Source organism: Pararge aegeria, chromosome 18 (genome assembly GCF_905163445.1).
Source record: "Pararge aegeria chromosome 18, ilParAegt1.1, whole genome shotgun sequence".
In the NCBI taxonomy this organism is placed as follows: Eukaryota; Metazoa; Arthropoda; class Insecta; order Lepidoptera; family Nymphalidae; genus Pararge; species Pararge aegeria.
In genome coordinates this window covers 14,112,720-14,131,399 of record NC_053197.1, presented here as the reverse complement: position 1 = coordinate 14,131,399, position 18,680 = coordinate 14,112,720, and the positions used below count along the sequence as shown (strand labels likewise).

At 37.6% G+C, this 18,680-nt stretch overlaps 2 protein-coding genes across 2 annotated transcripts in view; one reads left to right on the top strand and one right to left on the bottom strand.

The window, feature by feature from the left end:
* Positions 1-2,150: 2,150 nt before the first annotated feature.
* LOC120631777 lies at positions 2,151-3,182 on the top strand. Its single transcript, XM_039901457.1, has one exon. It carries the CDS (start codon positions 2,151-2,153, stop codon positions 3,180-3,182), a length of 1,032 nt encoding a protein of 343 aa, XP_039757391.1.
* An 11,392-nt stretch (positions 3,183-14,574) lies between these two features.
* The window catches only part of LOC120631580 (parapinopsin-like), a 65,460-nt gene continuing 61,354 nt past the window's right edge, over positions 14,575-18,680 (bottom strand). The window contains exons 5-7 of the mRNA XM_039901218.1: positions 18,094-18,234; positions 17,400-17,489; positions 14,575-15,339 (exon numbers count right to left, since the gene is read on the bottom strand). Of these exons, the coding sequence (XP_039757152.1) occupies positions 14,575-15,339; positions 17,400-17,489; positions 18,094-18,234 (996 nt within the window). The remainder of the gene's footprint in view (positions 15,340-17,399; positions 17,490-18,093; positions 18,235-18,680) is intronic.

Genomic DNA, 18,680 nt, shown 5'->3' with positions numbered 1-18,680 from the left:
CGATGTGGTTTAAAGGGTGGGGGGGGGGGAATAAATTTTCAATTCTCGGAAACTTGTGATTTTTTTATTTCTGTATTCTTTTGGACTGGTCTGCACGATCGTGGCTAGCTACCAACCAACCTACGAAGACGTGCCGCCCAGCAATTTAACGTGCTGGTACGATGTTGCGTTGAAACGCAATTAGGGTTAGGTTTTACATAACTGTCATACCTCCTAACAGGCTTTCCCGTTACCATCTAAGAATGCATCATCACTTACCATCAGCTGAGATTGCAGCCAAGGGCTGACTTGTTTTAGAATAAAAAAAATGATTAAATGTGTATGGCCGATTGGGGTAGTGACCCTGCTTTCTAAGTCCAAGGCTGTGGGTTCGATTCCCACCACTGGAAAACGTTCGTGTGATGAACATGAATGCTTTCAGTGTTTTATTTAATTCTATTTATTCTATATTTTATTCATAAAAATATCCACCAGTCATCTTAGTACTCATAACACAAGCTACGCTTACTTTGTGGCTAGACAATACGTTTATTGATTATTAAATATATTTTATTTATTATTTTTTAAAAGTTCTAATGCTAATAAAAGACGTAATTTAATAAATTATTTATTGCGATCTAACTAGTGGGCCTAGACTATAACCGTCATCTGAGTGTAAATCAAGCGATCGAGTGAACATATTGAACGTGGATATTGTTTAGTTTTTTATGCTTCTATTACAATTCAATTATTTTTTGGTAATTAATCGTGGAAAGAACGCTGTAAGTAAAGTTTTCTTCACATACTCAGATGGCGTCACTCGCATATAAGCGAAGTTTCGTTGGGACTGAACCACTGAATAAAAATACAATTAGGTATTTTTAATGTTTTATTTCTTGATTTAAAATTATAAATTAAGATTTTTCCACAAAATATTAGTGGACAATTGTTTCATGTTACGAACATATATACAAGTCATATCAGATGTTTTTAAAATTACTTTTCGATTGCCAAACCGACTTAACGGCCATACAATTTTTTGTAATACGATACAGTTTTAAATGGAGCCATAACATAATTCGTACATTCTTCCGTTGTCTGAACTGAAAATTCCATCTAAAACATCATCATATCGACTCATAAGGCCCACTACAGAGCACGGGTCTCCACAAAGAGAAAGGGTTAAGGCCGTAAGGAAGTTTGATGGACTCCTCAAAACTTTGTGAACATTAAGTAAAACTCTGAGACATGCAGGTTTCCTCACGATGTTTTCCTACACCGTTGAAACTCGGACTCTCATCCTCCCGAAGTGAAGTCGAAATATCCACTTGGATTCTATAACCTATACCGGCTATACGTAAGGATCAAACACCCGAAAGTGAAGTCGAACCATCCATTTGGATTCTATCACCTATACCCACCATTTATACGTAAGGATCAATCAAACAAGTGTTTGTTTGTTTGCCCTTCATAAGGGCCTGTGCACACCACGTTTTTAAACGCGCTGTTGACACGTATTTTAGAAACGTGCACAGAGCAGTTTGGTATCGTTTGTATCGAGACACGCGCGTTTGCATCGCGTCTGTATATCGCGCGCACGCTACACACGCGCGTCTCAAACACGTGTTTGATTTTATACAGGTTGCACCTGACTCGCGTGCATTTCGTGACCATATTGCTGCAAAAGGGCATCTACTGCTATTTTAAAAAACGTGGTGTGCACAGGCCCTTAACTCAGTTACTAAAAGCAACTTGACTTTGAAAGGACGGAGTACGTAATATACTACTTTTCTTCCTAGGAATGCAAATGGTTCCCGTGGCATTTGTAGAAAACCTTTATGATAGCGTACAACGACCTCCCTGACGACCTCCATGGCGCAACGGTGAGCGCTGTGAATTTAGGTAGGAGGTCCCGGGTTCGAATCCCGGCAGGGGCAATTTGGGAATTCATAATAACTGATTTTTCTGTGGTCTGGTGTGGTGGGAGGCTTTGGGCGTGGCTAGTTACCACCCTACAAAACACGTGCCGCTAAGCGATTTATTGTTATGGTGCGAAGTCGCGTATGACTACCGAAGGTTAGCCCACTACCATCTTAGTTTCAGTTGCGCGCGCACATCGATGCGCGTCAGACGTTTCTCGGCAGAAGCGTTTGAGCGGTATTTTTTGAAAAATGACGTTAACGGTAAAGTGTAGTAATTGCAATATCGTAATCGACGAGCTCCTAGCTTACATACAAAATAAAATTTCGATCGCGGATGAGCCGAGTTTGGTGAAAATATGTGAGTCTGCTTTCTCGTTTGAACAAATTGAGAAAGCAAAAAACCTACTGCTGGATTCGTTGCCAAAGGATCTGCGCACAAAGGTTCGGAAAGGAAAAGGCAAGGAGAACCGAATACTTCTAGATATCATAAGTGTATTTAAAGTGAACGATCCGGATTTGTTACCGATTTTCGTTGCCCGCGATTTGGAGAAATTACCTCCAGTAACATTTGATCACCTGGATGTCTCCAAATTGCTCAAGGATCTGATGATTGTTCAATCTGAGATCAAAAACATAAAGTCTTCATACGCAACGGTGGAACAACTCGAAGATCTAAAACGAGACTATTTAAACGAAAAGCCTACGTCTCCGCCGTTCTCAGCTGTAAAAATAAATATGAAACGGGGAGCATACCGGGATAGTGGACCGATAGGTTTGTCGCAATTAGATGACACTATCGTTACGGCTAGTTTGAACGAGTCAAACTCCAATGTATTATCCCCTACGGAAGGCGATATAAGATATAGAAGCATTGATTTAAATAAAGTTGGAGGTAGTCACGCCGAATGTTCGGAGCGATGCGTCACGAGTGGTGGACATAGCGCCGATGGATGCGCAGCGACGGGTGCGGAGAGGCGTGAGTCATCGCGAATGCTTAGCAATGCGAGCGATGGACTGACAGTTACAGAGAAAAATAAATCTTATGCAGGTGTCGTTAGGGTTCAAAATCCAAATGACGGATGGACGGTGGTACAAAGAAAGGTGTCCAAGTCTAAAAACCGCCTGCTAGGTAAAAGAGGAAATGTTGTGATAGACTCGGAAGAAAAGTTTAGGGCGGCGGATAGAAAAATACCACTGTTTATAACGAATGTTGACAAAAATACGACTGAGTCGGATATTGTCAAATATATAAAGAGCAAAACAAAAGAAGATGTCGTCTAGGAGAAGATTTTAATTAAACGAAAGTGTGAACACGATGCTTATAAACTTTTTGTATCACAAAGCAAGCTATCGCTTTACTTAGATGAGAACCTCTGGCCGCTGGGAATTATTTTCAGACGGTTTGTGCACTTTAAACTGAGACGCTCTAACGACACACCTGCTACGGAGGTGTTATCGAAAAACTTGCAAACTGGGAATGGCCCTAACATGTAGAATAGTAACATTCAACTGTAAGAGTGTGAAGCGCTCTTCAGATGGCATACGCGAGTTTTGTAAGACAGCTGATATAGTAGCGCTGCAAGAAACGTGGCTGCTGCCAGACGAGTTGTCTTTCCTCGAGACGCTGAGTGACGACTTCAGCTCGACAGGTGTGTCAGCGGTGGACACCGCGGCAGGCATGTTGCGTGGAAGACCGTACGGCGGAGTCGCGCTTCTATGGAGACGTAGTGCATTTCAAAATGTGTCTATTGTGCAGTGTCATAACTCGCGTATTTGTGCTATCAGAATAGTGTTACAGGAGAAATCGTGTATAGTTATGAGTGTATACATGCCTACGGATGCAGTGGCTAACCTAGCAGAATTTACTGATGTACTGAGTTCGGTAAATGCGGTTATTGACACTTACAGTGAGAGTTGTGTTTATATATTAGGGGACTACAACGCACACCCTACGGAGAGATTTTATATCGAACTGTCTCAGTTCTGCATAGAGCAAGAGTGGACTTGTGTAGATGTCGAAATGTTAGGTTTAATGTCGGATACCTACACTTTTATAAGCGAAGCCCACGGCTCCAAGCGATGGCTTGATCATTGCGTAGCTACTAAGGCAGCTATAGCGTCTGTGAGTAATGTTTATGTGTTGTATGATATTATGTGGTCTGACCATTTCCCTCTGGTGGTAGAATGTAATTTAAATGTGTTACAACCAAAGAAACCTCTTAATAACACCTCTCTAAATGTAATCACTTGGGGTGAGAGAGGTCAAGAGCAGATCCATACATACCAGAGAGAATGTCATGAAAGGCTTAGACTTATAGACTTTCCGCATGAGCTTCGTGAGTGCTGCGACCGCACCTGTAGTGATCCTAAGCATGGAGTCGCTATTACAAAGTTGTACGGTGATATCGTCCAGGCCCTTCGAGATTCCTCGGTGGCGAGTAGAGAACCCATCGGCAAGCGTAGAATAAAAAAGACAGTGATAGGCTGGAATAAACACGTAGCTGAAGCACACGGGCAGGCGAGGCAAAAATTTTTGTTCTGGTTATGTTACGGTAAGCCAGCTACTGGACCGATTTATTTGGAGATGGCGGAGGCCAGAAGAGTTTTCAAAGCACGTTTAAAATGGTGTCAAAACCACCAAGATCAGATTAAAATGGATATTCTGGCCTCACATCATTCTAGAAATGATTTTAGAGGATTTTGGAAACATACCAATAAATTAAATTATAGGCCGTCTATACCCGTGAGCGTCAGTGGCGTGAGCGAGCCTGGCGAGATTGCTAATGTTTTTAAGGAACACTTTTTCGTAAAATCGCCATTGGGGCCCTCTCATTCGATGCCTAATGTTGAGACCGGCAGGGTAGTGGGTATTCAATTTCAGTGTAAAGAAGTAGCAAGTATAATTAAACGCATGACCAGAGGTAAATCCCCAGGCCATGACGGTCTCAGCATTGAGCATTTACAATATGCTGGGCCACATGTACCGCGGGTTTTGACGATGCTGTACAACGTTTGTATAAGCCACAGTTTTATGCCTCAAGAGATGATGCGTACGATAGTTGTGCCTATAGCGAAAAATAAAACGGGGGACCTATCCGATAAAAACAACTATAGGCCCATCTCATTGGCTACCGTCATCTCAAAGGTATTTGACAGCTTGCTAAACACTCTCTTAAACAGGATAATTATGCCACATGACAACCAATTTGGATTTCGGCCTGGTTTGTCAACAGAGAGTGCTGTGTTGGGGCTAAAGCATGCTGTTACGTACTATGCGAGGCGGAAGACTCCGATTTACGCCTGTTTTCTAGACCTGTCGAAGGCATTTGACTTGGTTTCGTACGATGTATTATGGAAAAAGATGGAGGAAGCAAATATACCTCCAGAACTTACCAATATTTTTAAATATTGGTATCAAAACCAAGTCAACAATGTCCGATGGGCAGGCGTTCTTTCGAATTCGTATGGGTTGGAGTGCGGGGTGAGGCAGGGTGGTTTATGCTCGCCGACTCTCTTCAACCTTTACATGAATGAATTGCTTTGTGAGCTCAGCAGCACCAGGGTTGGCTGCTACATAGATGGGGTTTGTTTAAATAATATAAGTTACGCCGACGATATGGTGCTGTTGAGTGCATCGGTCTGCGGTCTCAGGGTACTGATGGCTATTTGCGAGGCTTATGTAGAAAGACATGGACTTACCTACAATACAAAAAAGAGTGTGGTGATGGTCTTTGAGGCTGAGGGTAAGACACCGAATAAAGTACCTCCTATTTTGATCAATGGGGTAGTATTGGAGAGAGTTTATCAATTCAAGTATCTCGGGCATATTTTGACTCCTGGCCTCAAAGATGATGCTGACATCGAAAGAGAACGGAGAGCATTGTCAGTGAGAGCAAATATGCTGGCTCGCAGGTTTGCGCGGTGTACCAACGCCATTAAAATCACGTTGTTTAAATCATATTGTATGACGTTCTACACGTGCAGCCTGTGGGCTAAGTATTCTCAAAAATCGTATAACGCGCTCCGTATACAGTATAATAATGCCTTTAGGGTGCTGTTGAAGTTGCCCCGCTTTTGTAGTGCATCGGGGATGTTTGCGGATGCACAAGTTGACTGCTTCTTCGCCACAATGCGCAAAAGATGTGGCGCCCTGGTGCACAGGTTGCGGGGTAGCTCCAACAGCATCCTAAAGATGATCGCCAGCAGGTTGGACTGCAGATATGTGAATCACTGCTGTGCTATTTCAAATGGACTAGAACGGCGGTGATTCGCATATCCCTCTCTTATACGTAAGTTACTAACATAGGCTAAGTATTTACTAACAAAATATGAGCTGTATTTGATGCTTGAAATAAAATTATTATTATTATTATTATTATTATTATTAGACTGCATCATTACATACCACCAGGTAAGATTGTAGTGAAGGGCTAACTTGTAGGGGAATAAAAAAAACGAAAGCGGTCAACAGCTTGTATAATATTATAAAAGGGAATCGTGGTTATACTCCTAAAAATATATTTTAATTATAACTGTAATTCCATCTGAAAAATTCGCATTTCGCCGGTCTGCTTTGGCACTATAATCAAATTGCTTTAGCCATTAACGCTCGTAACTCAATACCCCGGGCTCAGTCCCTAACGAAGCTCGCCCGCAGATCATTTTATCATTAAACCCACCGCTCTCACAAATGAACGAAAATACCGGACTAAATGCAATAGAAGAATAAATAAACTTAACCACGTTCCTACGTGGTTAAGTTTATTTATTCTTAAAATTTATTTTATATATATAAATATATATTCTTAAAATTTTATGTTTAAAAATGCAGTTAAATCTTATTATCTTGCGCAATAAGACGACTGCTTTTATCTATTCATTAATATAGCTTATCATAATATGTATCAGTTTATTATTAAATAAATATATATATTTTGTTTATGTAGTTATTTGAATGTAGGTTTAAAATAATTTTACACCGCCTATTTGTCCCCGCTCTTGTTGTCGTAATCCTAAAGTTGCCTGGCGGAGATCGCTTTTAAGCGATAGTCTTTTGTATTCTACTCCAGTTTTTGTGTTTCTCTCTATTCGTCCTTTACTTTCCTAACTGTGTAGTGGTGTACAAATAAATAGTTTAAATAAATAAATAAAACGTACTCGTACAAGCCAAAAAGTGCTTCAAACTGTATCATTTTATTCTTTAAAAGTTCTTAAATATAGTTCAACGAGTACATACTACGATAATATTTTAGTATTTGGATTCCAGCTGGTGGTTTGGATCCCAACTGGATTCTGGAATCCAGTTGTAGAATTATGCAAATGAAGAAAGGATCGTACAGTTTTTTAATTTAAAAGTGACGTTGTCAGTGTATACTACACTGACAACGTCAGTTCGTGAAATACCGACAAAAAGAACACGAAACTTGACGATAGACTGCATAGTTTATATAAAGCCTTTATTGCCAAGGGCAATGGTCTCACTGGCAGCCAGCCAGCTTGGCAATTGGCGTTATATTAAGAGTTTCTGTTACTTCTCTAATTTATGTGTATTTTAAGTAATTAAATATATCACTTGCTTCGATGGTGAAGGAAAACATCGTCAGGAAACTTGCATGCCTGAGAGTTCTACATAATGTTGTCAAAGGTATCTGGAGTCCACCAATCCGCACTGGGCGACGTGGTTGACTACGGCCTTAAGCCCTTCTGATTATTGGAGGGGACCCTTGCCCTGTAGTAGGGTAATGGGTCGATATGATGAAAGAGTTTTTATTACTTGTAGCAGAGCTATAAGACAGAGATCGACCGGTGAAGTACTACCGTCGTGCTTATTCCCACCGCAAAGCAGCATAGTTCTATTATCAGTTATCTTAGGTACCCATAACACAAGACACGCTTACTTTAGGGCTAGATAGCGATGTGTGTATTGTCGTAATATATTTATTTATTTTATATTTATTGCTGTGATCTGCAGGGTGAATACGTATCTCGCGACAGGCTTGCGACAGGCGTTAATCTTGCAATCCCTGCTGTCAAACGTAACTTTTCAATACAATTAATAAACAAAAGTGACGTTTGACAGCAGGGATTGCAAGATTTACGCCTGTTGCGAGTTACGTAATTACCCTGCTGGTCTGAAGGTCACGGTTGCCGGTGTAATTACAGGCACATGAGGCGTAAGAGTTTGATGGACGCAGGGCAGAACTTTGCAAGATGTGTTGATGTCTTTCAAGCCCTGCGAACTTTTGCTCTGTTTATAGGCGATGTTTTTCCACTTACCATCAGGTGGGCTATCTGCTTGGTCCTTCGATTATTACTGATAGAAAAGAGTGCTCAAAATATGGCATCACCCGTTTTCTCCCGTGAGAGTAGTGACCTTATGCCGAGCTATCTTTGGACTATCATTGGACTATTGATGATGCTATTCTGGTTCCACTCATACTGCGTTATTCTCGAGTACGACTTTTTTCAAATTATAGTATAGCAGTATCGATATATACCTTTTTATCTGACTCGTTGGTTTAGTTACTTGGTTAGCGTGTGCAACATTCATGAGGTTCTATTCTGGCAAACAAAATATTATAGTTTTTTTCTGTCAAGACATTTTCAGTACCAGCCCAGAAGTAATTGGCGGTGTCTACCACCCGTGCTTCGTAGAGCATGTAAGCCGCATCTTACCACATATTTTTTTTTAACTATAATAGACTAGCGCTTGACCGCTAAAATACCGACCTAAGAATCCTAAGATGGGACGCGCTTGCCTAGAAGATGACTATTCACTCTTGTTTTAAAGACACCCAGGTTATAAGAATAAGGAAACACAGAACTCGGGAGGGAGTTCTAAACCCCAGCCATGCGTATAAAAAAAATGCAAATCGCATCGTGCTAGTTTTTCGGATATTAACAACATAGGTCGCCCGGTGTCTTGCAGTGCGATGGTGCAATGTGAGGAGGGGATGAAATCGAATAGTTCCTGAGGACACTCTCCAAAGTATATCGTTTAAAACATCGACAGACTGGCTACCTTACGGCGTTGATCATCGCCGACTTTGGAGTTTGGCCAAAAGTGGCGAATCCTTGCCTATGAGTCTCCAGGCTCGGCGATCCACAGCATCCAAAGTGGCCAAGTGGTACTTAATGGAACCATCCTTACTCATGACTTCCGACTACTACTAGGTGAGAGTGCACTCGAGGGCTAAACTAGTGGTGTAAAAGGGGGCCGTACGGAGTTCGGTACGTACTTACTAATAATTATTATTAATTATTATTATTTGGTAGTATTAGTACAATAGATTGTATTAATATGAGGTACATACATTTGTTTATTATATATATATATTTATTTATTTTATTAATTCTTATCTGTGTATGTTATATAGTAATTATTTTTTTCTTGCCTGTGTATGTTTCATTGTTTGCACTGTCCCTCTTTCATCTTTTCTATTATTATTTTCACCGAGGGTTGTCTGTAAGAGATTGCTTTTGCAATAAGGCCGCCTTTGCACACACACACTGTAACTTAACTTTTTTTATTATTATTATTTTTTAAATTGTTTTTAATTTTAATTATTTTTTTCTTTTCTTGTGTGTTTCTTGTATTGTTTCTAAGTTTGCGCAATAAAGTATTGTAAATAAATAAATAATTAGAATTACTGTTTAGGTATCATAAATAACATAACTCTTTTAATGTTTTAATTCTTTATTAACACACAAAAATACGAAAAGCAAACAATCATTGGGACATTTTGTTCCTCGTTGGGACGACATCGATTCCATTTTTTTTTACATTTACGCATTGTACATAAATAAATAATAGTCTAACTACAAAAGGTCTTGAATATTTTGGCTTAGCTACTTATGCGCTATGACTCTTTTTGAAGTTATACTTCTTTTGGCGCGTTAGGGAAAATGGTGAGAGTATAGTAATGCACGCGCACACCAAAAAACCGACACCATGAAGTTAGCTATAGTCAACATTTTGGTTTTTCTAAAAAAAGGTTTGACAGTTGACTTTGAATAGTTCAAACAATACCTTTTTTCTATTGTTAGTGTCGTTTTTTCTTCAAACGTAGAAAAAACGACACTAACAATAGAAAAAAGGTATTGTCGAAAGGCGAAAGGGAAAATTTTTGAAAAGATTTTTATTTTGTTACGCCGAAGTATAACTTCTAACGCGTGTACATAATTACAGACACGTTTTTTTTTAATAAAGCGACTACGTAAAATACTTGTAATAATCAACAGCTGAAATTAATACACACAGCATTTGTGTAATATAAAATCTCATAAAGCGTCAGGTTATTGTATTGAGGGGACAGTACCGTAATTAAACCTAAAATTAAATATACAAATAGGCACCAAAGTTTTTTTTTCGTGCATTAAACTCAAAATTATAACATAGGAAATGAGAAAATACTTATTTTAATATAATCTATATTATGTATAGTTACACATTTACATTCATGTGTTTAATATTAGTTTTAAGTTTATTTTCTATCTTGAAACATGACGTTTCTGAATACTCTGTGTGTAAATTCTGCAGTATTAGTATTGGATAAAAAAAGGAAAAAAAATTAAAAGACAGTAGGTAAGCTAAAATATTCAAAAAACTGCCCTTTAGTAAAGCTATAAATACCTTAATAGCCCAATAATGTTAAATGTTACAATTTGGTGTTAAATTTTTTAAATTCTATATTTGTAAAAAATACATTTTAAATACCTCTAAACCTACCTACTAATTATCAGTTTAATAATAATTAATTATATGATGTTTATAATAATAATCGACTTAAATAATGTAATTACTAGTTATGAACATTTTCTTTAAATTAGGTATTTAATCAGCAGTTAATAATTAAATATTATTATATAACTAATTGAGTGAACTTTGTACCACCCAGATACCTTAATCAATCAAAAGAAATCAGAGCCAGGGTGGGAATCCTCATATAAAAACCAAACCAATTTAGAATTTTTAGGTTTATTCTTACGCTGGGTTTTTCTTTTTTTTTTTCTAGAACACCCCAGTTTAGTGGTAAGAAAATTGAAATCAGTTCAGCCATTTTCGAATTGATACGATTGGCAATTGATACCTATATACAATTATGTAGATAAGAAGGTAGATAGAAGAATATATAAATGTCCTAAACGAGATCCTAAGCAAAACATTCTTACCTAAGTCGTTGATTAATGCTATGTCTATATCACCTCTAGTCGAGATAATTTACGGATATATATTTTTTAACAATATGTTCAGAAGTAACTGGAAAATGTGCGTGATACATTATTTATGAGGTAAAAAAATGTAAAATTAGAAAAGAGTAGAAATTGTAAATAATTTTTTTTATACGTTTAGTTCTATATTATCTATAAATCTAAAATTTTGTCACGTGGAGAAATAAATCAATCAATTTTCGAAAAACCTATAGAATTTTTGTGTGGCTTTGGTCCATACAAAAATCTTATGTACGATCTTATTGAAAAAGAAAACTAAATAATTTCGTTGTTCTACGATACATACTATTCATAATCCATAAATTCGTTTAAAAGCAACTTAGCTTATAAGATTACATTAACATTTGTAAGGTCATATTAAAAAAACTGAATTTGTTTAAAATTGACTAGGTAATTCACAGAATTTACAGGGTAAGTTTTTGAGATACAGTACGTAAGGCAGCAAGTCTATATCAAAACCGATAAAATTATTACTATAACATATTATGTCGGAGGTGAGTCACAAAGTTGTACTACACAGGGGCGCACGATGTAGACAAATCGTGTTACGAGTATTTATGAGTGTTGACAGTCACATGACAGTAGTTGACATGCAGTGTTGTCCGATAACTTACCATGTTTATTAATAGATAGATACATTGCAATTATAATAAATTATTAATCAAATCTAAAAAATACCAAAACAATTATCTTAAATTTACCTTAAATACACAGATACACAGAACATACAGAAACCTCATCCAGCCATTTTTGTCTGCAGTGCATTGTGTCCAAAAACAGTGAAATCGCTCCACGCACGTCTTACTTTTCACCCACAGAATGTTGCTAGCCCACAAACTTTTCCTATTTCCAAGTGGAGTGGTTTTTGATGCTTCAATACTAGTCGTGTACACCGTTTTTTGTATGATCTTAATTCTGTGCTTAAATAACTAACAATTTCCAATTCAAACTAAGTATCCTACCTATATAATTATTATCTAGTTTCCTTCAAGGAAAACATTCTTATTATCTAAAAATGTAATTGATCTTAATAAATATACTAATAATTCGTTTCATTCACATCATTCCAGAAAATAGTTTAGATATATTTTAAGGTAAGTATATATTTTTTTCTTGGCACTGATGTCTTTATCACAGATCCTTGACGATAACGTTCATTCTTAACCCTACGATACGACTCTTCGCAAATTACAGCACCGTCTTAAGCTAAACGCTCACTATGCAATGACAAATAAATTGACCGACGACGTATCGTCGATAATAAACCACTATGACGCTGTAGGTTAGAAGCAGGCGTTTCTTTGCGGAATTCCATGATATTTTATGAAAATAAAGCTTAATTTTCTATACTCCGCAAAAATATGAGAATATATCTGGTGCAATTATATTTTTTTCAATCTTTATAACACTGTCGCATTAACTGTTAAAATTGAGACGAAAGTTTTTTCATTAAAAAAAATCATGGTCTCACTAGTTTGTATAGCATGACCAGCAGGAGACAAAAAAACAGAGGAGTCAGAAAATCCAAAAGTGCACGCCTCATAATCTCATTAATTACAATCAAATTGAGATTATCTGTAAATAATAATTAAACTATATCTAATTATACCGTGAAAAGTAATAGGCTTCTATTCCTCAAAATACTGAAGCCTATAAAAAAAAAACCAACTCGATGAGTGAAGTATTTCGCTCGTTATCGTGACCACAAGATACGGGATCCGCACGGACGTCCAAGACAGAACTTTTTTAAACAATTTTTTAATTAGTTTAAATAATAAAAAAAGATTTAAAAATATCATGAGTGTTAAAAATTGTGTTTTTTCTAAGCATTTGTCTATTTATATCCACTTATAAAAGCAAAAAAGAATAAAAAATTGACATTTTAAGTTCAGACAAAGGAGAATCAGTCGGTGTGCGTAAACTGACAATAATACCCACCTTAACGCTTCGCTTATGAGGCGTGCAATAATACCTCGACCAGGGATAAAATTAAATAATTTCTGATTCACGTAATAAGTTAATTAAGGAGTAAATATTTTTGTTACAAATATTTATTTTTTATTTATAAAGCAAGGCAACAGGGGGATAAGAGATGTTTACAACCGTTTATTATTACACGTATTATCATTTGGATATTGTTTCCACGTGTTGATGCATGCATGGAGATTTGATAAAGCTGTTGGAGAAGATAAAGCTCTATCCTTTTCCCAGGGGAAAAATATTCCTGCCCATGCCATTCGTGCAGAAAACGTAATGTTATATGATAGGAGATTTGAATTTTTTTATATTGTCGAAATAAAATAGACGAAATTTCGATAGATATACAACGTGTAAATGAAAACCGAAATAATACTTCCCAGGCTTTAGAGGTGCATTATGTACTGTCTCACTGTCTTATCTGTGAATAGTTTTTGTGTAAACCACTGACATCGTTTTTGCTGAAAAAAATCAGATACAGCCCTAACATCACATTCAAAATTAAAATCATGTGACTCTTGTCACTTTATTAGGTACGCATCGTGTAGAGTAGGTACTATGCACGTGTCGGTCTTTTATCTTGAATATGGTTGTCATAAGTAAATTAGAATATTTTGATTTCGTTTGTATGGGAAAAAAAATATGCTTCTTTTGATTTAATATTTTTACAAAGTGATTCCTTATGAAATATTCTTATGCATTCCTCAAAATTATTTCCTAATTCGGTTACACGTTGTATATACAAGGGCATCGAGATTCGAGTCTCTGTAGGAGTATCCTTTGTCTTTTACTATAAGCATGAAAAACTGATAAAGTTCGGAGAGTGTGCCTAGAAAGATTTAGTTTCACACTCACATTATAGAACCACGAGGCGAAGGATCGCTTTTATGTAGGTACGAAGTCGGTAGTTGATATCCCATGTACACGTACAAAATAGATTTGCTCTCGAAAATTAGGGTCCTAAAGAAACTGATAGTTGACCCAACCTTGTAGAGATGTCTGCTCTTAAATGGCTCATACACGAGGCATTCCGTCGCTTTGCATGTTTCTTTTTTTTAAATAGTAATTATTTACGCACCTGACGCGCATGGCCCACCTGATGGTAAGTGGAAAATCATCGGCTATAGCCAGAGCAGCACGTGGCCCCGTGTCCATAAACCTGAGGCGAAGATGCTAAAACTTCACATGCCTGGAATTACACCGACAGACACGACCTTCAGACCGGACAAAGCAAATGCTGCTGGGCGGCAATAAAAGCTGTACCACTTCAGCATGTTATGGGGTAGCGGTGAAAGTATTTTTTAACATCGCGCGGATTTTCGCGTTTGTATTTGATGTCGTCTAAAATATTTTGTCATTAACGCCAAATTAATTAATTAATTTAAAAACCCACGGGTTTTTGTTTTTTATCATGACGGATCAATTAAAATATTAGCGAGTCATTTATTTATTAGTTTTTTATGTACTACAGGTTATCATCTTCACTGTTGGTTTTATCAAACCGGCATAAAAAACTTTTGACACCATCGTGCCTTGAATCTGATTCGAAAAGTTTGCACACTACCCGATCTTTAGAAAATATTTTGGATGGACTAAATGATTCCAGCTTTGTTTCGATGGAAAATTTTCTCTTCCTACCCTCCATTGTAATGCCACCTAGATCTAGCGAGTAACTGTGCTTTATAGGTCTTTTTGTGCCTTTGACTTCATTTAAATCGATGAGAGCTTTATCGCCACTATGCACGCTAGCAGAAGAATTACTGGCATTAGTATTTGCTGTTCTTGTGAACAGGAAGCGTTGTGAATCTACCATGGTCACTATTGGAGACGGCTCCTGCATACTTTTGCAAGACTCCCCGAAAACTAGTTCGAACTTTTTATTACTCCCGCAGCTGTCCTCGTCGCATATAGTATCGCCGGATCTTTCAGCGTCTGAAGCTGTTTTGGTTTCTTGTATCGTGCATAAATCGTAAGATTTCCCCGGTAGTTTTCCCACTTCATTAATGGTCATGGATATCGAATGGTTGTCAGAGTCCTCGGTGATATTATTTCTATCTCTTTTCCTCTGTGTACTGGACATGATGGTTTCGGAGTTATACCGGACGGTGATATCGTTGTAGGCAGATTGTCTGTGAGCCGGTGATAGCAGAGTATTGTTGTAGCATTTATCTGTCTGTGAACCCCCGCGTTTTGTATGGATTCCAAATATACGTTTTATTGATTGACGGAACTGCAAAAAAGACACATATGTTATGAATGTATTTCATCATGATATCGACCCATTACCGGTCTACTACAATGAGAAGGGGTTAAGGCTGTAGTCCACCTCGCTGGCTTAGTGCGGATTGGTGGACTAAAAAACTTTTGAGCACATAATGGAGAACTAATATAGGTTTCCTCACGGAGTTTTCCTTCACCGTTGAAGCATTGAATTGCTAAAAACGCACATAACTAAGAAAAGTTAGAGGAGCGTGCTGGGATTCGAACTCAACCCCACCCCGAAAGTAAAGTCGAGGTCCTACCGGAGGGTTATCACGGCTTAGGATGAATGTATTTACTAAGCTATTTTTAGCGACACATCTAAGCTATTTTTAGCGGATTTTTGCAGTGTGGTGACTGCAGACCAGAATACAACTGTCACCACCGGGGTGGTACGAGCTGTCTTAGGTAATGTTATGATGATGATAATGATGGTCAGCAGCGTCCTCCGTGCTGCTACTACCATCTACTGCGATCAAAACCCGTCAGCCCAGCGTGTAGATTATGGGCAACCCCATCTATTAACAGAGGCCTTTGTAGCTATAATGGGCTATTGTGGACATTGGACCGTAGACCGCATTGGACTTTACACAATTAACGTTCGTTTTACTACAACCAATGGTGTTTGCAAAAGTATTTGTTGTATCATTGAAAAACAAAAAAAACTCAAATCATTGTAATTAATTTTATATATATATTTTTGTTTTATCTATTATGTATCGCAATGATTGTATTTTCCTAATTTCACGTTGTTGTAATGGGTCCGAAGGAAGGTGGCAACACTCGTAACATAAATTACCTGAGTGCGAGTGTTTAAGCACTCCTTTGTGCACAAATCAATAGAGTATGTCCATAAGGAGATTCCTGCTGTATACATTTTTCTATATGAAATAAATAAATTATTATTATTATTTTAAATCGAGCCAAAATAAATTTGGTAAATTAAAGCTTAAACTTTTACTTTGTTCCAGGCGCTGTGGGAAGCGCTGTTTTATTAGACCAGGTTCGATTCCCGGCAGAGGTAACTCGGGGGAAAACAAATCAAACTATTTTCTCTAGCCTGATCTTGTGGAAGGCTTTGCAAATGGCCAGTTACCATTCTGCAAGCAAAGAAACGTCGTCCTGCGATTTGATGTTCCAGAAAGATGTAGTATAGACACCAATTAGGGGTAGAGGTTTAATATAACTCTAAAACCGTAACAGGTTAGCCCGCTACCATCTTGCATCATCACTGACCAAACCAGGTAAGATTGCAATCCAGGGCTAACTTGTAGTAGAATAAAATTAAGTGCTAGTGAAATATACGGGGATATATTATGCAGTTTATAATATGGTTGTTATCATAACTTTTCTAAAACTAATCGTCTGAAACCTGCTAAAGACTGAAATTTTATTATAACTTAGTTTTGTTTTAAACAACTTTTACACTTCGGGCTTGTAACGGATATGTTTTTGTACTTTGAAAAACCTTTGAAGTTATTATACTATATAAAGAGAACTTCAAGGGTTTTTTTAATTTATACTACTACAAGTTAGCCCTTGACTGCAATCTCATCTAATGTTAAGTGATGACGCAGTCTAAGATGGTAGCGGGCTAAACCTGAGTTTGGCGACCTCCCTGGTTATGATGAGCACTGTGATTTTAACTTGGAGGTCTCGAATTTAGGAATTTATGATTTCTGTATTTTCTCCGGCATGGTCTCGTGGGAGGCTTCGGAAGGTCGGCCGCGGCTAGTTGCTACCCCACCGAAATAGTATTAGCCCGAAATTTGGAAATCGGCGGTGATTTACCCCCGTGCCTCAGAGAGCACGTTAAGCTGTCAGTCATATCTGATCTCTGACTATGTAGATAGAGAGAGTATAGATAATATAGAGTGCACCTTTGTTTGCACACACAATTGTGCACTATGACTTCTTTCTCATGGTAATAAAATCTCACTGAAGATTGACCGGCTGAAATCGGTCAAAAAAACTGTTGTTTTTATATATGAATTTTAAAACTACTCAAAAAAAAGTTTAAGTAAAACTTACCTGTGAATTCATGCCTACGTATATGAGTGGGTCGTAGCAGATGGAGCTTTTCGCTACGAGAGCCGGTATAACGCCTGCACCCGGCGATACCTGTAACAGTACTTTTATTTTACACCTGGGATTTCATTATACATTGTTTACTAATATCAAGAGCAAGAAGCCGCCGAATTATGAATGTAGAAGTGTCGGAAGGCGCTCGCCGAGTGATCGAGTTCTCTAATATGTTCTGAAGGCTATGGCTATGTCTAAGGCGGGTCGCCCGCGAGCATATAAGTGGGTATGACGTCGAGTCGCGGGCACATAATATATAACGTGTAAATGAAAACCGATATATTAGTTCACATGCTTTATAGGTACATTGTTCCCTGTCTCTGAGACTTATCTGTAAAACCGAAACGCTAATAGTTTTGAATAAATCACTGGCCATAGTCTTATTGAAGGAAATCAGATACAGCCCTTACATCACATGCAAAATTAAAATTAAGTGACTCCTGTAACTTAAAAAGGTACGCGTCGCGTAGCGTAGGTACTATGCATGTATCAGTCTTTTGTCTTCAATAGGGTTGTCATAACTAAAAACTTTTGATTTAATTTTTTTTTAGGGTGAGGGTTGTAGTATATTTCATATATACTTACGGATCCTCCAACAGTATTTCGTAATTAGGTTACACGTAGTAAATGTGGCGAAACTTACAATTCCCTCAGTAGCGAACTGCTCCATCAGCGCGAAGAGCGAGTAAGGCGTCCAGGCGATGGTGAACGATATTATCATGATAAAGACCATGGTAGTAGCCCTCGCCTCTGCTCGGCTCACTCGTCCTAGCCGCTTCGAGTTCTGTTCAAGCAAAGAGTTATGTTTAAAACGACTTAGGTAACAATCTTCCTGGCGCAGTGGTGGATATTTTTACTAAACACGGTAAGGTTTTGAGCACTTATAAAAAAATATATTAAAACAAAATTATGTCAAAACTTCGTTCACATATATCGAGGACCCAATATCGAGAATATAAGGTAGTACACTAATTTGATGAGATTATTCCATTTTTCAATTTGCGAAATTAGATTTTTAATCATATTAGTTAATTTATATTATTTTCATCTATACTCGATAAGGCAGGAATGATGTAAATTTTAATTTTCAACCGTTATATTTAGTGGTTTTCTCTCATATTAACAAATTTGTTTGAGAATGGGTTACCGATTAATTTTGCTCTAATAAAAATAATAGTTTTAAAATCACGCTTCTATAATGAACTAATATAAAAGGTAGAACTAAGTTTA